Source organism: Squalius cephalus (assembly GCF_949319135.1).
Source record: "Squalius cephalus genome assembly, chromosome: 22".
Lineage (NCBI taxonomy): Eukaryota > Metazoa > Chordata > Actinopteri > Cypriniformes > Leuciscidae > Squalius > Squalius cephalus.
Window position 1 is genome coordinate 8528885 of NC_137143.1, and position 14759 is coordinate 8543643.

At 36.3% G+C, this 14759-nt stretch overlaps 1 protein-coding gene and 1 long non-coding RNA gene across 18 annotated transcripts in view; both read left to right on the forward strand.

Moving 5' to 3' along the window:
• LOC307150038 overlaps positions 1–14759 on the forward strand; it is a 371381-nt gene that overhangs the window by 166368 nt on the left and 190254 nt on the right. The window lies entirely within an intron of this gene.
• adgrl2a (adhesion G protein-coupled receptor L2a) overlaps positions 1–14759 on the forward strand; it is a 117367-nt gene that overhangs the window by 60939 nt on the left and 41669 nt on the right. For 11 of the 17 annotated variants that reach the window (XR_013819647.1, XR_013819648.1, XR_013819649.1 and 8 more), the window contains exons 4-6: positions 950–1059; positions 6015–6029; positions 7196–7996. Coding sequence is in view for 14 of the 17 variants with exons in the window: in XM_079856777.1 (XP_079712903.1) it covers positions 950–1059; positions 6015–6029; positions 7196–7996 (926 nt within the window). In the remaining 3 variants the exon portion in view is untranslated. The remainder of the gene's footprint in view (positions 1–949; positions 1060–6014; positions 6030–7195; positions 7997–14759) is intronic. The other 6 variants (XM_079856784.1, XM_079856780.1, XM_079856787.1 and 3 more) reach the window with 1 other exon arrangement.

A 14759-nucleotide genomic window follows, 5' to 3' on the forward strand; every position in this document is an offset into this window, starting at 1 on the left:
CACTCATAGATGAGGCTGTTTATCTTTGTCGTTGGGCTGAAAAGGTCCACTTTGGCATCTATCCGCTCCGCTAATTCCCGCCGTCTTTTATCTGGTTCCTGCTCTGGGCCACCATCCCTCCGTCCATCAGCTCTGTCTGCAGGGTTGCTCTAGGTGTGATGTGAGCCACAAGAGCAGCTATTGTATTCACAGCTGATTGATACAGGAATGTTCAGGGTTCAATACAAGTTAAGCTTAACACAAAAATAGTTTAGGGTACATTTTCACCACCACTCTGTTGCGCTTTTTGTGTACATACAATAATATAATATATATAATATATGTATGAATGATTCTGTGCAACTTCGATATAATAGTAATAACTTTCTCAGCTTGTGGAAAAGCTGCTTGTGATGAGCTTTGATTCATCAAATGACTCTAATCACCACTGTGATTGGTGGCTGTCAGTGTATTACAATGGTACAAAACAAATATTAGTACATCAATATATCGGTAATTTACCATTATACCAGATAAATTACTGTAAATTTAAGTTAAGTCTGTAAAACCTAAAATGTTGCTACCCTATTTTTTTACGGTAAAGAACTGGCAACCACAGCTGCCGTTATTTTACCGTAAATTTAACAGGTTTTTTTTTTGTTTGTTTTTTTACAGTGTGCGCCTATAGACTGAATGCAAGTGGCGCAACCGTTTTCACAAATTCAAGTTTTTGTAGTTTACAGAACAGTATCGCTTTCAAAAAATTTTGTTGTGTAAATGAATGGCCAAACTGCATAAGTTTTTAGTTTGTTTAATTTTCCATTTTAATCAACATTACTCCACAAATTCTGTTGCTAAAGCAAAATCCAGAACATTCCTTTAAACTCTGTGGCATTTTTGTGTGTGTTTGTGTTGTGTGTATGCGTTTCACTCATCTGATTTCCTTTTATATTTCTCTTGCTCCGTTCAGGTGTAACAACAGAACGCAGTGCATCGTCATCACTGGACCAGATGTTTTTCCTGACCCCTGCCCAGGAACGTATAAGTACCTTGAAGTCCAGTATGAATGTGTTCCCTACAGTAAGTATAAGCCATTTTTGTTTTTTAAATCTATATATATATTTATGTTTAAGACTTTTTTTTGGTTGTGCCTTCAAATATATTTCTCCAGGATACAGTTTTTGTCCTTGATAATACAGTGTTTATAAAACATGTACAGTAGGCATTTTTAAAGGTTTTGTCATTGTACAGCATTTGCCACTGATCAACTAAAAAAGAGACTTTTTCATGTCAAAAGTAAAATAGTTTAAAAATACATGCACACACACACACACACACACACACACACACACACACACAAAAAAAAAAAAAAAAAAAATCACACTCTTTAAAATGACACACATGGATAATCATTGGCATAGCTAATATGTTTTCTGAAGTCAGTGTTAAATATATCACTTGTGAGAAGTTAAGTAGTTTCATTTGATTGTAGTATAAATACAGCTCTATCTAGAAGGCCCAACTTCTGGGCATTCATTATTGCAGAAATTTCAGACTCAAACAGTGAAAGTGAAATGTAATTGAAAAGCACAGGGCAGGGGGTGGATTCAAGGGAATGTCCAAGTCATTGAATATCCCTTGGGGTACAGTTAAATCAACAATTAAGAAATGGAAAGAGTATGGCACAGCTGTAAATCTACCTAGACCGTCCTCAATAACTGAGTGACCGTGTAAGACTGGTGAGAGAGACCACCAAGAGACCAATGATTTACAAGCTTCAGTTGCTGAGATTGGAGTCTGTGCATACAACAACTGTTGCCTGGGTGCTTCTCCAGTAGGGGCTTTATGAGAGAGTGCCAAAGATAAAGCTACTGTTGTTAAAAATAAGTCATATGACATCTTGGCTACAATTTGCAAGGCATGAGGTCTCAAAACAGGTGGAAGAAGGTTGTGTGGTCTCAGTTTTTGAATTAGTGAATATTCGTTAAAATAGCCGAAATACATTTTTACTAATTTTTAGAAATTTAATTGCAGTTCGACATGGAAGTAATAATAATAATATATGTAAGACTATGCATACTGCTATTTATATTTATGCATTTAGCATTAAATATTATATATATATATATACACATACTGTATATAAAACTTTTTATAGGCACTGTATTATCAATATCAGTGTTTGCAAGACTGTATACGTATATGTAGTGACTTTATGACAGTGATGGCATATTTGCACAGTGTATTCTCATTAGTCTTCTTGCATTTATTTACTGTACACATGCATCCTGATTGATCTTTTGATGTAAAACACTATTCGTTTGCTGCCTTGCACTGCTATTTCCTTCAGGACAGAAATAGTTATTCATGATTTCTTGTGTTTTTACTGTTTGATTTGTATCCTAAAACCTTGTAGAGTGGATTAGGTGCGATTGTAGCGCACAGAGCTTGGTACAAAATGCTTTTTGCTGCCTTGTTTAAATTTGACAAAAACTAAAATGTAAGCAGTTACATGTAAACCATTTCAATGTGCTTTTCTCCCTTTGAAAAGTTTATTTTTAACCGTCTGTAAACTATCAGGATCATCACAGCAATACATGAAAGCAAAGCAACATTCTCTGTTGTCCAGTAATATAATCGCTCAGAGACAGACCAGCATGATTTCTTTGGCCTTAAAACAATTATTTGGCTAAGCATAGTTATGCCGGTTTTATGCCAACTAATAAACAGACCTAAGATATTTTACGTTAGCGCTTGATTATTGTGATTGCTTGTAAGAAACCACAACTATACGACTGTCAGAAAAGACAAATGACTGCACATGGATCTAACATGAGCAAACTCCAAACAAACGCCTCACTTCTATTCTCAGATTTCCCATTACATTAAGAGTATGGATTGTTTTGCTCCATTAAACAATTAGATAGTAATATTATTCTCTGATTGAATTGTCTCGTCTTCTCAGAGAATGTTTCCAGAGTCTTCACATGCCAGACGGGGTCCTCTGCCGCACATTTCCCACCAAGATAACAAAGGCCCACTGGATTTTAGTGCTTAATATTAGTTTAGTCTACATCCGTATCTATGGGTTATTGAAGTCAAAATTCCACAGAAAATTTTGAAAGCTGTTGTTTCATAAAGTTTCATGTTTTTCAGCTTTTCTCCTGGAATATCTGTGATTGTTCACCTTTTCTATACTGATATGCAAGAACCTTCACAAAATAGGTGTTTATTTTTTGTTTTTTTTTGGTCTTAATGTTTTTGCATTACTTCCTCTAGGCATTTCCTGGTGGTCCGGAACAGTTTTATTTACTAATCACAGTTTGACTCCATAGGAGCCCTCATGTCACCCTCAGGCTGCTGAATGCTGTTTTCGATTATTTTCTTGTCTTGTTTGGTTGCAACAGTGGAATGTTCATGGTTCTTTGGCTGATGGTATCCCAGAGAACATGATTTGTCCCAGTAGTGGACTGCATACTTTGTGATCCAGCCAAATATATTGGCTGACTAAACTATAAATGATTTGCCTCATAGATGGATGTTGCCATGCTTTTCTTTTTTTCCCATTAGTTGTAACCTACCTCATTAGTAACCCGGAACTATAAGGGTTACTAACTTATTTTATTTTTCAATGGGTAAAGGCTAAACAATTTTTATTTGTTTATTTATTTATCATTCAATCATTTATTCTTTCATTCATTCATTCAAGCCTTTTTTCTTTTTTTCTTTTTTTTTTTTTTTTTTTTGCTGTAATATTAATAAACTGAAACCAATTTTATGGAGTTTTTTTTTTTTTTTTTTTTTTTTTTTTTTTTGCATTGATATTATTTTCAGGACAATTAAGCAAATTTTCAAACCGAAAATATTATAGGCTACTATAATGCATCCAGATGGGAGGTTTTTTTTTTTTTTTTTTTTTTTTTTTTGTCTTTGCACTTTTTATTATTCTCAATTGTGATTCACATTATACATCAGTACTACAATAATAATAATAATAATAAATATATATATTACAGTATTTATTTGTTAAATCAGCATAAATTAAAGGCAGCAAAACAACAAATCAAAGCTATCATACAACTTGACACGTTGAAAAAAAGTTAAATATACATTATTATTAATGGTCCTACTAACAAATATAATTTATTTTCTGCAAAATGTATTTTGTTACATCTTTGTATTTTTTCTGTGTTCTGGAAAGGTTTATGAGATTCATTTAAATGCTTAATAGAGCTCCTGTACAAAATGGTGACTTCAATAAAAAAGAACACCATGCTCAGTCTCATTGCCCAGGGAAGGGACACCCTTAGTAGATCGATCATAATAATACAAGAAGGAAATCTGAGAAATGTACCTTTATATTGTTGGAAATGTTCACGTTTTGGATTATGTAACATACTGCTGCTGAGGATGGCCTTCATGAGATAAAACTCCTGAAGACTGTCAAGATTCTATTTGTATGTCTGTCTGCATTCCGTCTTTCTGTCTGTCTATATGTCTCTCTTTATCTGGTGCTATGGGAAAATTTGGAAGGGCAGTGTATTGGCCCGTACAAAACAATGACGATAAGAATTTAACTTATATTGAATTGATCTTACTAGCATTATATCCTTCTTGGCTAGTAAATTAGTTATTTGAAAATTATATGCACACAAAAAAGAAGCCATTTTAAACAAGCATTACCGTTCCAGCCAAAAAGAAAATCTAAATAAGCTGTGTAAGCTAATGATTTTTTTTTTTTTTTTTTTTTTTTTATGTTTAGAAATATATGTTTAATACAATTATTAACCATGGAACAAGCTGTTAGTAACATTTGGAACTGGCACTGCACTGTTATTCAGTGAAACAGGCAAAAAAAAAAAAAAAAAAAAAAAAAAAAAAAAATCAATAATTTAAATTTTATAATTACAAATTTAATGTAAAAATTACATGTAAATTACAGATGAAACATTCATTATTTACTCACCCTCATGATGTTCCAAACCCATATTAATTTATAATATGGTTATTATAATTATATTAATATTAACCCATATAAAAAGTTACATTTTAAAGAAAATTCTGGTCACTCATTTCAATATTACGAAAGTGAAAATGCTGTTAAACTCTGATATGACAAAGAACTACCATAAAAAGTAATGAAAGTGGTAGTTCATGTGACTTGTGTGCTTTATTCAAAGTCATTTGATAGATTTGTAAAGTTAAAACTCTGTAAACATTTTAAAGTTAATATTATTTTTACTCAAAGCTGATGCACAGCCGTATTGTAATTGCATGGACAAGAATGATATTGTTCAAAATATTTTTTTATTTATTTATTTATTTTTTGAGGGTGAGAAAATGGTTTGCATTTGGCTCCATAGACTTTCATTAGGAAAAGCAACCCTACAAAATGACAGAAATATGATTTCCAAAGTAAGGAGCACCAGCCCACCAATCACCCGCTGCCACCCTAATCTGGTCGAAAGAAAAATGAAAATATGGCTTTTTAAAAAGTATGACTATATTTGACAAACTTTATGTGCATGTTGGAAATCCAAAAAGCTAGTGTTCCAATAAAGCCTAGAAGGGCTGACAAAAACTCTGTGGTTGGAGAGGATCTGCAGAGATGAGGAACAGCTTTATTTTTCTGGTTTTGAGTTTCCCTCCAGCACAACTTACCATCTGTCCACCTGGAATTCAGATTTCCCTGGTCGATGTCCCTGAGTTCTTATGAAAATCTATACGCCGCTATCTAGAATTCAGCCCGTGTATTTCCCCACAGCTTTCCCTCGACAAAAGCAGATTGATTTGTCTTCAATGCCACATACGCTGTCCTTTTGTACTGTGACAGAACAGCCTTTAACCTGCCTCTCTTTCATGTTTAAGGTGTCTACCTGCGTTCTCTTCCTCCTCTGACAGCTGTAGCTCTGTGCATTATGCCCGTTACCTCATGACATGTTAACTGCATGTGATCGTGGACATGATGGTTAATTCATTTTAATCTCTTTTTCCCCTTGCACTCCTTTCATTCTCTCTTCCAACGCTTAAAATAGAAGTGGAGCAAAAAGGTAAATCACTGACACAATCAGCTCCTTGTTTTTCTTTCTTTAATATATATATATATATATATATTTATATACATTTTTTTTTTTTTTTTGTGGTTGTAAAACCTTCCTGTGCCCACTCTTGCTGTTCTGATAGCAGGCAGTAGCAGAAAGGGTCTTATATTGTAGTAAAGGTCAGTGCACGAGCTGCAATCGGAGGGAAGCTTTAAAAGAAAATGATAAAGCACAAGTTAAATGTTAGCGGTAATGCCGAGGGTACAAATGCCCCATTTCCCCCTCCTCTTCCTTTCCTCCACACTCTTTTATTGCTTGTTCAAACCCCAGTCCCACTCCAGACTCCCAGCATGCTCTGGTAACAGATTTACTCTAGACTTTACACTGCCTCTACTTTTTCTCGCTTTCCCTTCCTCTAATTGTATGTCTCTCTCTCTCTCTCTCTCTCTCTCTCTCTCTCTCTCTCTCTCTCTCTCTCTCTCTCTCTCTCTCTCTCTCTCTCTCTCTCTCTCTCTCTCTCTCTCTATCTCTATCCCTCTCCCTCTCCCTCTCCCTCTCTCTATCTCTATCTCTATCTCTATCTCTATCTCTATCTCTCTCTTGCTTCCTCACTTTACCCTTTCTACATGTTTGATTATTATGGCTTTGTTAAGAAGAAAGGAAATGCTTTATGCTGTAAAATCATTGCAACATTAGGCCCGTAGGAAAGATGTAAAAGCTGTGGAAAAACTTGTCTCAGGACACAGACTGCCTGTATGCTGCTCTTCTCTGCGTCTTTCTCAAGCCTTATTTAGTCGTCTGCTTTTATTTGCAGGGCAGATTTGTCGTATTCCTTCCTTTTTTCCTTTGTGTTTGGTTGTGGTTTGATTTTTCCATCACTCCCCTTCAGTATGTCCAAGCAGCAGTGAGCCGAAACTGTTTGCTTATGGACACATAAAAACTGTTTTTGCTTCCGTTTAAGCTTCAATAACCTTCAGATGCAGATTCTTCGCACCTTTTACTGCTTGTGAATGTGGGTAGTTGTTAGACCTCTTAGTGTGTGTTTCTGTTTTCACCGACTACCCAGTTATCAGAGTGATGTAGAGTCAGATGGCACTTTGCCCTCTGCTTTCAACTAGTGTGTTCTGTGTAAGCTTACGTTTGACTGTTTTCTGCTCTGTTCTTCCCATCACTAGTTTTTGTTTGTCCCGGAACTCTGAAAGCGGTTGGAGATCCATCATTTCTGTACGAGGCGGAGCAACAAGCAGGGTCGTGGTGCAAAGACCCCCTCCAAGCAGGAGACAAGGTTTATTTCATGCCCTGGACCCCTTATAGAACAGATACTCTTATTGAGTACAACTCGCTCGACGACTTTCAAAACTCTCGACAGACTACGACATATAAACTCCCCCATCGGGTCGACGGCACAGGATTTGTTGTATACGATGGCGCGGTGTTTTTTAACAAGGAAAGGACTCGTAACATTGTCAAATTTGACCTTCGGACCAGAATTAAAAGCGGGGAGGCTATTATAAATAACGCAAATTATCATGACACCTCACCTTATAAGTGGGGTGGGAAAACAGACATCGACTTGGCGGTAGATGAAAATGGTCTTTGGGTGATCTATGCCACTGAGCAGAACAATGGTATGATGGTGATCAGTCAGCTCAACCCCTACACCCTTCGCTTTGAGGCGACCTGGGAGACCACCTACGACAAGCGATCAGCCTCCAATGCTTTCATGATCTGCGGGGTTCTGTATGTTGTCCGATCCACATATGAAGACAACGAGAGCGAGGTTAGTAAGAGCCTGATCGACTACATGTACAACACCAAATTGAACCGAGGCGAATACGTCGACATCCACTTCCCCAACCAGTACCAGTACATCGCCGCTGTGGAATACAACCCCCGAGACAACCAGCTGTATGTGTGGAATAACTTCTACATCCTGCGGTACAATCTGGTGTTTGGACCACCTGATCCAGCTCACGGTAAGCCCTGTCTCGAATCCGTCTAGCCACTCACACACACACACAGTCCCTCTTGATATCTGTTTAAGTGGTCGTGAGATTTCAGCCACTGAGTTGGTATTCCTCTGGCACCCGAGTCTGTGTGTCAAATGTCACGGATGACTGATTTTTAATTTCAGATTTAATATGTGCTTGATGTATTCCGGAAACCTTTCTCAGTGCAAGCAACATCTCAGAGTGAAGTGGTGGGTCTCAGCAGTAAACAACATCATAGGCGTTGTTAGCATATAATAAGAGATGCATCCCTTGGGGTTTCAGAAGACAGAGCCATCCCTCCCCGATGTTTAGACACTTGGGGCTAAACTCCCTCTCACTGTCTCACTGAGAAGGATACCGCTTCCCTCATTGGTAAAGTGTTACCTGTCTGGACAGGTAGGTCGGCAGCCTTGCGGCAACAGTGGCTCTCCCCCAACAGAGTGGATCTCGTTCCCTAACCACCTCAAAACAAACAACTTACACTTTTGCTTGCAGGCCTATCAATGTGTCTGAGCTGAGAGATGGCTCTCCATTGAGACCGAATCAGTCCCGAAGGTCACATCACCATAGCCTGTTTTTAATTTAGCTGTCAAGAGCTGTGAGAAGATGGCCATACTATGTGTCAGATCATCTTTACATTGAATAAATAATAACTGTAATTACCATAATCCCAGCTCAGTCTAGAGGCCGAGATTCTTGCATTACTCCAGAAAGACTTGGCTAAGCATAGAGGTCAAACAACTTTACGCAGATTACTAGGGCTTAAGAATTTAAAATATGAGTGTCTTTCTTCAGCTGAGACCCAGCGGTGTCTACCTTACTGATGAATCTGCTTGTGCAGACACTGAACGCAGTAACTGTACCCAGAGCCATCATGAAACTGTACTCGTAACGAGTGTACTTTGAATAAAGTAATTTGGATAAAAGCATCGTTGACTGCTTATAGCATCCAAAAGAACTTAAAAGGTGCATTAATAACCAGCCATCATATGTGTGCTTCTGGTTTGAAGGCTGCAGCTTTTTTAACTGCCAAAAATTTCAAGGCAGCATCAAAGCTCTATGAAAAAAAATCATTGAAAAAAAGATAATGTATGAATTGACAGAAATGTTTTATTATATAAATTATTATTTATTATTATAATTTATAAATACACACAGTTTTAGTTTAGTTTTATTGATTTATATACTGTAGCACATTTAATAACAGCAGCGTCGACTAAAGTGCTGCACAAAAGTAAAATAGAAACATAAAACAAATAACAAAATAAAATGAAACACAAATTTATCCAACAATAAAATAGTAAAAAGTAAAGTATTATACAGCAGATTACTCCAGCCCATAGGCAGTTTTAAAAAGATACGTCTTAAGCAATGATTTAAAAACCTGAAGTGAAGTAGCAGATTGTATATACAACGGCAAATTATTCCACATTCTGGGTGCTACCACAGAAAATGCACGATTGCCTTTGAGTTTCAAGTGCGTCATTGGTACCGACAACAGCAAAATATTTGATGACCTCAAAGGCCTATTGGTCTGATGGTAGGACAGAAGATCAGACAGGTAGGATGGTGCCATCCTACCAGTGACTTGTACACAAACAATAATAACTTAAACTGAATTCTAAACCAAATTCTAAACTAATGCAAACTAATCAAAACAGGAGTAATACTTTCCCTCTTTCTAGTCCCTGTTAAGAGTCTGGCTGCCACATTTTGGACCAGATGAAGGCGAGAAAAACAAAATCAAGCAATTGCTAAAATCATTGAGTTTCAGTAGTCCAGTCCAGTCAATAAATTCATGAATAATTGTTTCCAGATCCCTTAGAGGAATAGATGATTTTATTTTAACAATAAGCCTGAACTAATTATTTTTTTATTTTTTTAAATGTAAGAGTCGTGTCAAAAATTACGGACAGATTCCGTGGATGAGTATCAACAGAGTTGGTCACAGGAAAAATTTTGAGAGGATGTTAGCACATTCAAGCGGTCAAAAAAACAAAACTTCCATCTTAAAGTCATTTAATTAAAAAAAGTCATCCAACCTTAAACTTAACTCAAACAATCAAACTGTGACTGAAGAGATGTGTTTTCATCTGGTTTCTTTGGAAGATAAATCTGTATAACATTTGCATAAAAATTATATAAAATCTGATGCTTACGAAAGATCTTGGCTAAAGGAGGAAGACAGAGGGAAAATAAGACAGGGCCTAAAACGGAACCCTGCGGTACACCACATGTGCATGCAGCAGAGAAAGAAGTATAGTTTTCAATGGCTAAAGAAAAAAAAATCTCCCCTTAAGGTAGAATGAGAACCAAATTAAGGCTGTTCCCTTACATACAGTAAGAAAAGTCCATAACAAAATAGTGCCTTGTGTATTGATTTTTCAGGTGTTTACCCATATTTTGAATTATGTATTGTATTGTGCAGTGTTTTGTTTTAGGGTTAAAGAAAATGTCCATAAACTTAACGGATAATGACCGTACATTGTATATTTAATTCATTATTGAGAAAAAGTTATATAAAAAGTTATATCAACACTAATTTACTCAATATTTGTAAGTGATGTGCATTTTTATGAAATATCGCATTAGATTAAGAACATGCTAACTACAAACCATATAGAAATCAATTGTAAATTGAGTCTTTTTTTTTTTCCTCGCAAATCATTCACTTTAATTTCAGCTTTAATTTCAGTTAAGACACTGCTTTAAAATGTGTCTATGTAAACCGTATACAGAAAAGCTTTGGAACAGAGCCAAAACACCTCTCGGAAGGCTGTGTATGACATTCATAATCATATTACTATCTGCACTACTTATTACATCAGACTTATTTTTGAGATCAGTATAGAATCATCTGAGTCATTTCTAGCATGTGCTAGCAGCTTTGCTTTAGCCTGAAGCAATTGCTAACACTGAATTAAAACCATCGAACAAATTCATCCCTGCACAAGCAAGCAATTAAGTAAGAAATATCAACTCAATATCACTTCAGGTTCAAAGTATTAGGGGCTTCAATATAAAATTCATTGAACATTTCTCTAGGGTGTTACCTTGGAGGGTTCGAATCTTTCATTAAGGAAATGTTATCACATTGTTACCACAATGTATCCACTTGTGGTTCACACTTATGCGATGTGGCTGATTGAATATGCCCGTGTATGTTCTGCCTCTCTTTTAGCCGCCTGTAAAGGAAGTAATTAGCTCTACAATCAGTGCTGATGAAGGACAAAAACATGCTAATTTCACTAGCATTAGCTCCTGTGCGGTGCACGGGTTGAATGATACCCCACCCCCCCATTCCCACTTGAATCTAATCTGCCATCATTTGTATACTGATGTGTTTTCTCTATTTTAGATGTGGTTATTATCTCATCATCTCAATAATCAGCTCACTCACACAGCCGTCAGAGTTGTGCTCTGTAGAGTTGATGTTTGCTCCACTTGATAGCTGTGAAATTACCTTGATTTTGACTCACTGGTACAACGAACCACTAGAGTATGTAAGACATGATAAGGCCTCTCATTTAAGTTAGAGGGCAAGATAAGCTCCTCCTTTTCAGGGATGGAGCGATTCTGAGATTAATTGTCAGGCTATTAAGTAAATCACATTCCTGGCCTATACAGTCTTGCATAGCCAGACTTTTGACATTTGGAATAAAATCTGGTCCACTTTGCAATTTATTCTAGCCAAGAACTGCCCATTTTGAAAGGAAGAGACCTTGATCAAAATGTAAAGCCAACAACAACATTTTGTTTTGTTTTTATGTGCTGTTTAGGGACTTTAGGGATCACTATAATAGATTAAGTTACAAATAATAATAATAATAATAATAACTAGAAAAACAAAATCAAAACTCTACAGACTGTGCTGAAAATGATATCAGATTTATAACAGATCAGATTATACCATTGGATTTATTTGATTCAGAAAACAATAAATACAGTTCTGCTTGTGTACAGTATATCTAGTTTACTTGATGCAACTAGCAGAAATACTCCAATAACTACATCAATGACTGCAGAAGGTCAGTATTAAGTGTGGCTTATTTGTTTGCCGCTGATACTGTTTGGCTTAATTAGAGTTATTCATTTAGAAATTAAACTCTTTCATTTTGCTCAGACTGTAATTCAGACATTATTCTGGCTGTAAATACAGACAGGTTTTTTTTTTTTTCAGCTATTTTTTTTTTTTTCAGCTCTCCGCTGAAAGGAGACCTATGCTTCTCTGGTCCTTTGAATTCTGACTCACTTCGTTTGACATAGAACAACAGATCATACCCAGCCACAGACAGAAATAGGCCTGATGCTGTTTTGACTTCTCTAACAAATATAACATTTTGTTGAATGACCAGTGAAAGAAGAAGTTTAACATTCTGAAAATGATGGTCGGTAATCTCAGGAGATCAAACACAATATTATGAGTGCTGTTTAATTTTCTGTTAATTTTCTATGAAATTTGCTATTTAATTTTATTGTTGTTGTGTATTTTACTTTCTGGTAATACATATTAAATATAACTTTAAATGTATAAAATATTATGTATTTGTTGTGAATGCATACCACACACCTGCCAGACTACTTGATTGGTTGCTTGTTTGCTGGCTTGATAGATTGTTCCTTCATGTTGAATGAAGGCATAACATATTAGTGTGATATCTCATAAAAAAATCTAAATGGCATCATAGATGCCGTTTGTTGAAAGAGAAAATGATTAAAACTAGCAGCATATTCATACTGGGATCATAATGGGGAATCATCTTGATGTGAAAGAGACAGACAGCATTTATATTTGCCATCTGAATCGGGGTGGAAAACGCACATTACGCTGCTTGCCACTTAATGTAATGTTTGCTCGTCATTAATGGAATTAGTTTGACACTGATTGTGATAATTGCCATGTGATATTACACTGCTGATGGTTTGCAAAATTTATGCAGAGCCTGCTCTTCTCCTGCCTGCAAAAATACTGTTTTGGGTTCAGAAGACCACTAATGGATTTGGCTTTATTTTAGTCTCACTTCTACTTCCAATTGGAGAGATTGTTCTGTGGCCTCTATTTTTGTTAAAGACCTTCCTTGGATTAAAAATGATTACTTTTGATACAGCTGCAATATATATTAGATGCCATTTTTCACCTTGTGAGCTTCACCTCTTTTTGCCCACACCTCTCAATCTGTCTCTAGGTGCTATTTTAAACCCGTCCTCCAGCCCAACCATTTACTCTTGTCACCAGCCCTCCCACATTTAGCTCCTCCCCAGATAACACAATTTCACCCCTCCCCCAGTTAATTCTCATTTAGCCCCTCCCACATGCCCAGTATAACTTCATTTAGACAATTTCCCCTCCCTCTCTTTTTTTTATTTATTTTTTTTTATATTTTTGTAGTTGTCACGATGAAAATTTAGTCAGATAAGTGCATGCTTTCTGAATTTGCCTACATTTTCAGGACCGGCCAAAAATTTTAATAAACATAGAAATGTCTATTTTTTTTATGTTTGGGTTAGGGAAAGGTTTAAAAAAAGTATAATTAGCTCCTTGTAAAAACAAAATAAGTTACTGGAAATTCCCCACCATACTAGAGCTAGTACGTGGGGGCTTATTAGCACAACTTAATTTGAATATTTGGGTTGAAATTGTTCTGTTGCGAAGATAATATTTCTTCTTTTTTGACATTGAACTGAAGGTTCCTTTGAGCTTAATGGGAGTCAGACACATTTTCATTACAGCACTGCAGACGTACTTATCTTAAGAAAAATTGCCTTTGTTACAACAAAGAGAAAATGAATACTTCTACCCATAAATCAGATTTCAAATGTGTTCTGTTAAATAATAACATACGTCTAGGTGCTAAGAAAGCTGACTAAGTATTCATTTACTGCCTGCATGTTCAGTGTTCAGCACAATCCACACTGCAATTAAACCTAAAGCACAAAGGACAATAGTGTCACACATCTTTCACAAAAAGTGCCATTGTACTAGGATGCTTCTTTTGGAATTGACACTGGTCATTATTTTTGTCTGATCAGTAGGGAAATTGACTGTTCTCTTTCTTAATACACATTTCTATTCACAATTCATCAGTACACATTATTCTGCCTGAACAACTTTTTTGGATCACGTAACCTGAGCATGGATAATGTTACCTAATAGACAAATAGTACAGAATATGTAGTAAAATAGGTTGTGAATTTGGTTTCCTGTTGACTATAACAGGCTTCTCTCATCTGTGGTTTAATTCTGGAACATTGAGCTTAAGCTGGTTTTACAGCCATCATGACAAACAGCCAGAATATGGAGTGAAAACCCAATAATAGCACACCAGTCATGCCAACCGTGTCAAAACTCACACACATGGATGAAAACTGTAAAGATGGGGGTCTACAGGTCTACATTGCAACTGTTTTTACTCAGTTTTTATCTGAACCAGAGCTCTGGCTGGCCAGTTGACACTAATTCACAGTAGGTCACATCTAACCTCAAAAAGAAAGCCTTTTCTTTCACTTGATCAGACTTTTTCCTCTCACAAACATAGATGGAGATTCTCTCAAACCAATACTGTGCTAAAATCTCTCACACTTCTATAAGCCACTTCATCACTGGGTTTGTTGTCTGTGCACTGTCATTCAAAGCATCTGGTTAGAAAGCAGCGGGTGAGGTTCAGAGGGATTTTTGGGTTCATGTAAAGGAAGTACCAATGCAAACTGCAAAGAATATTGAGTTATCTGGGACGCAAACCCTTTAGTT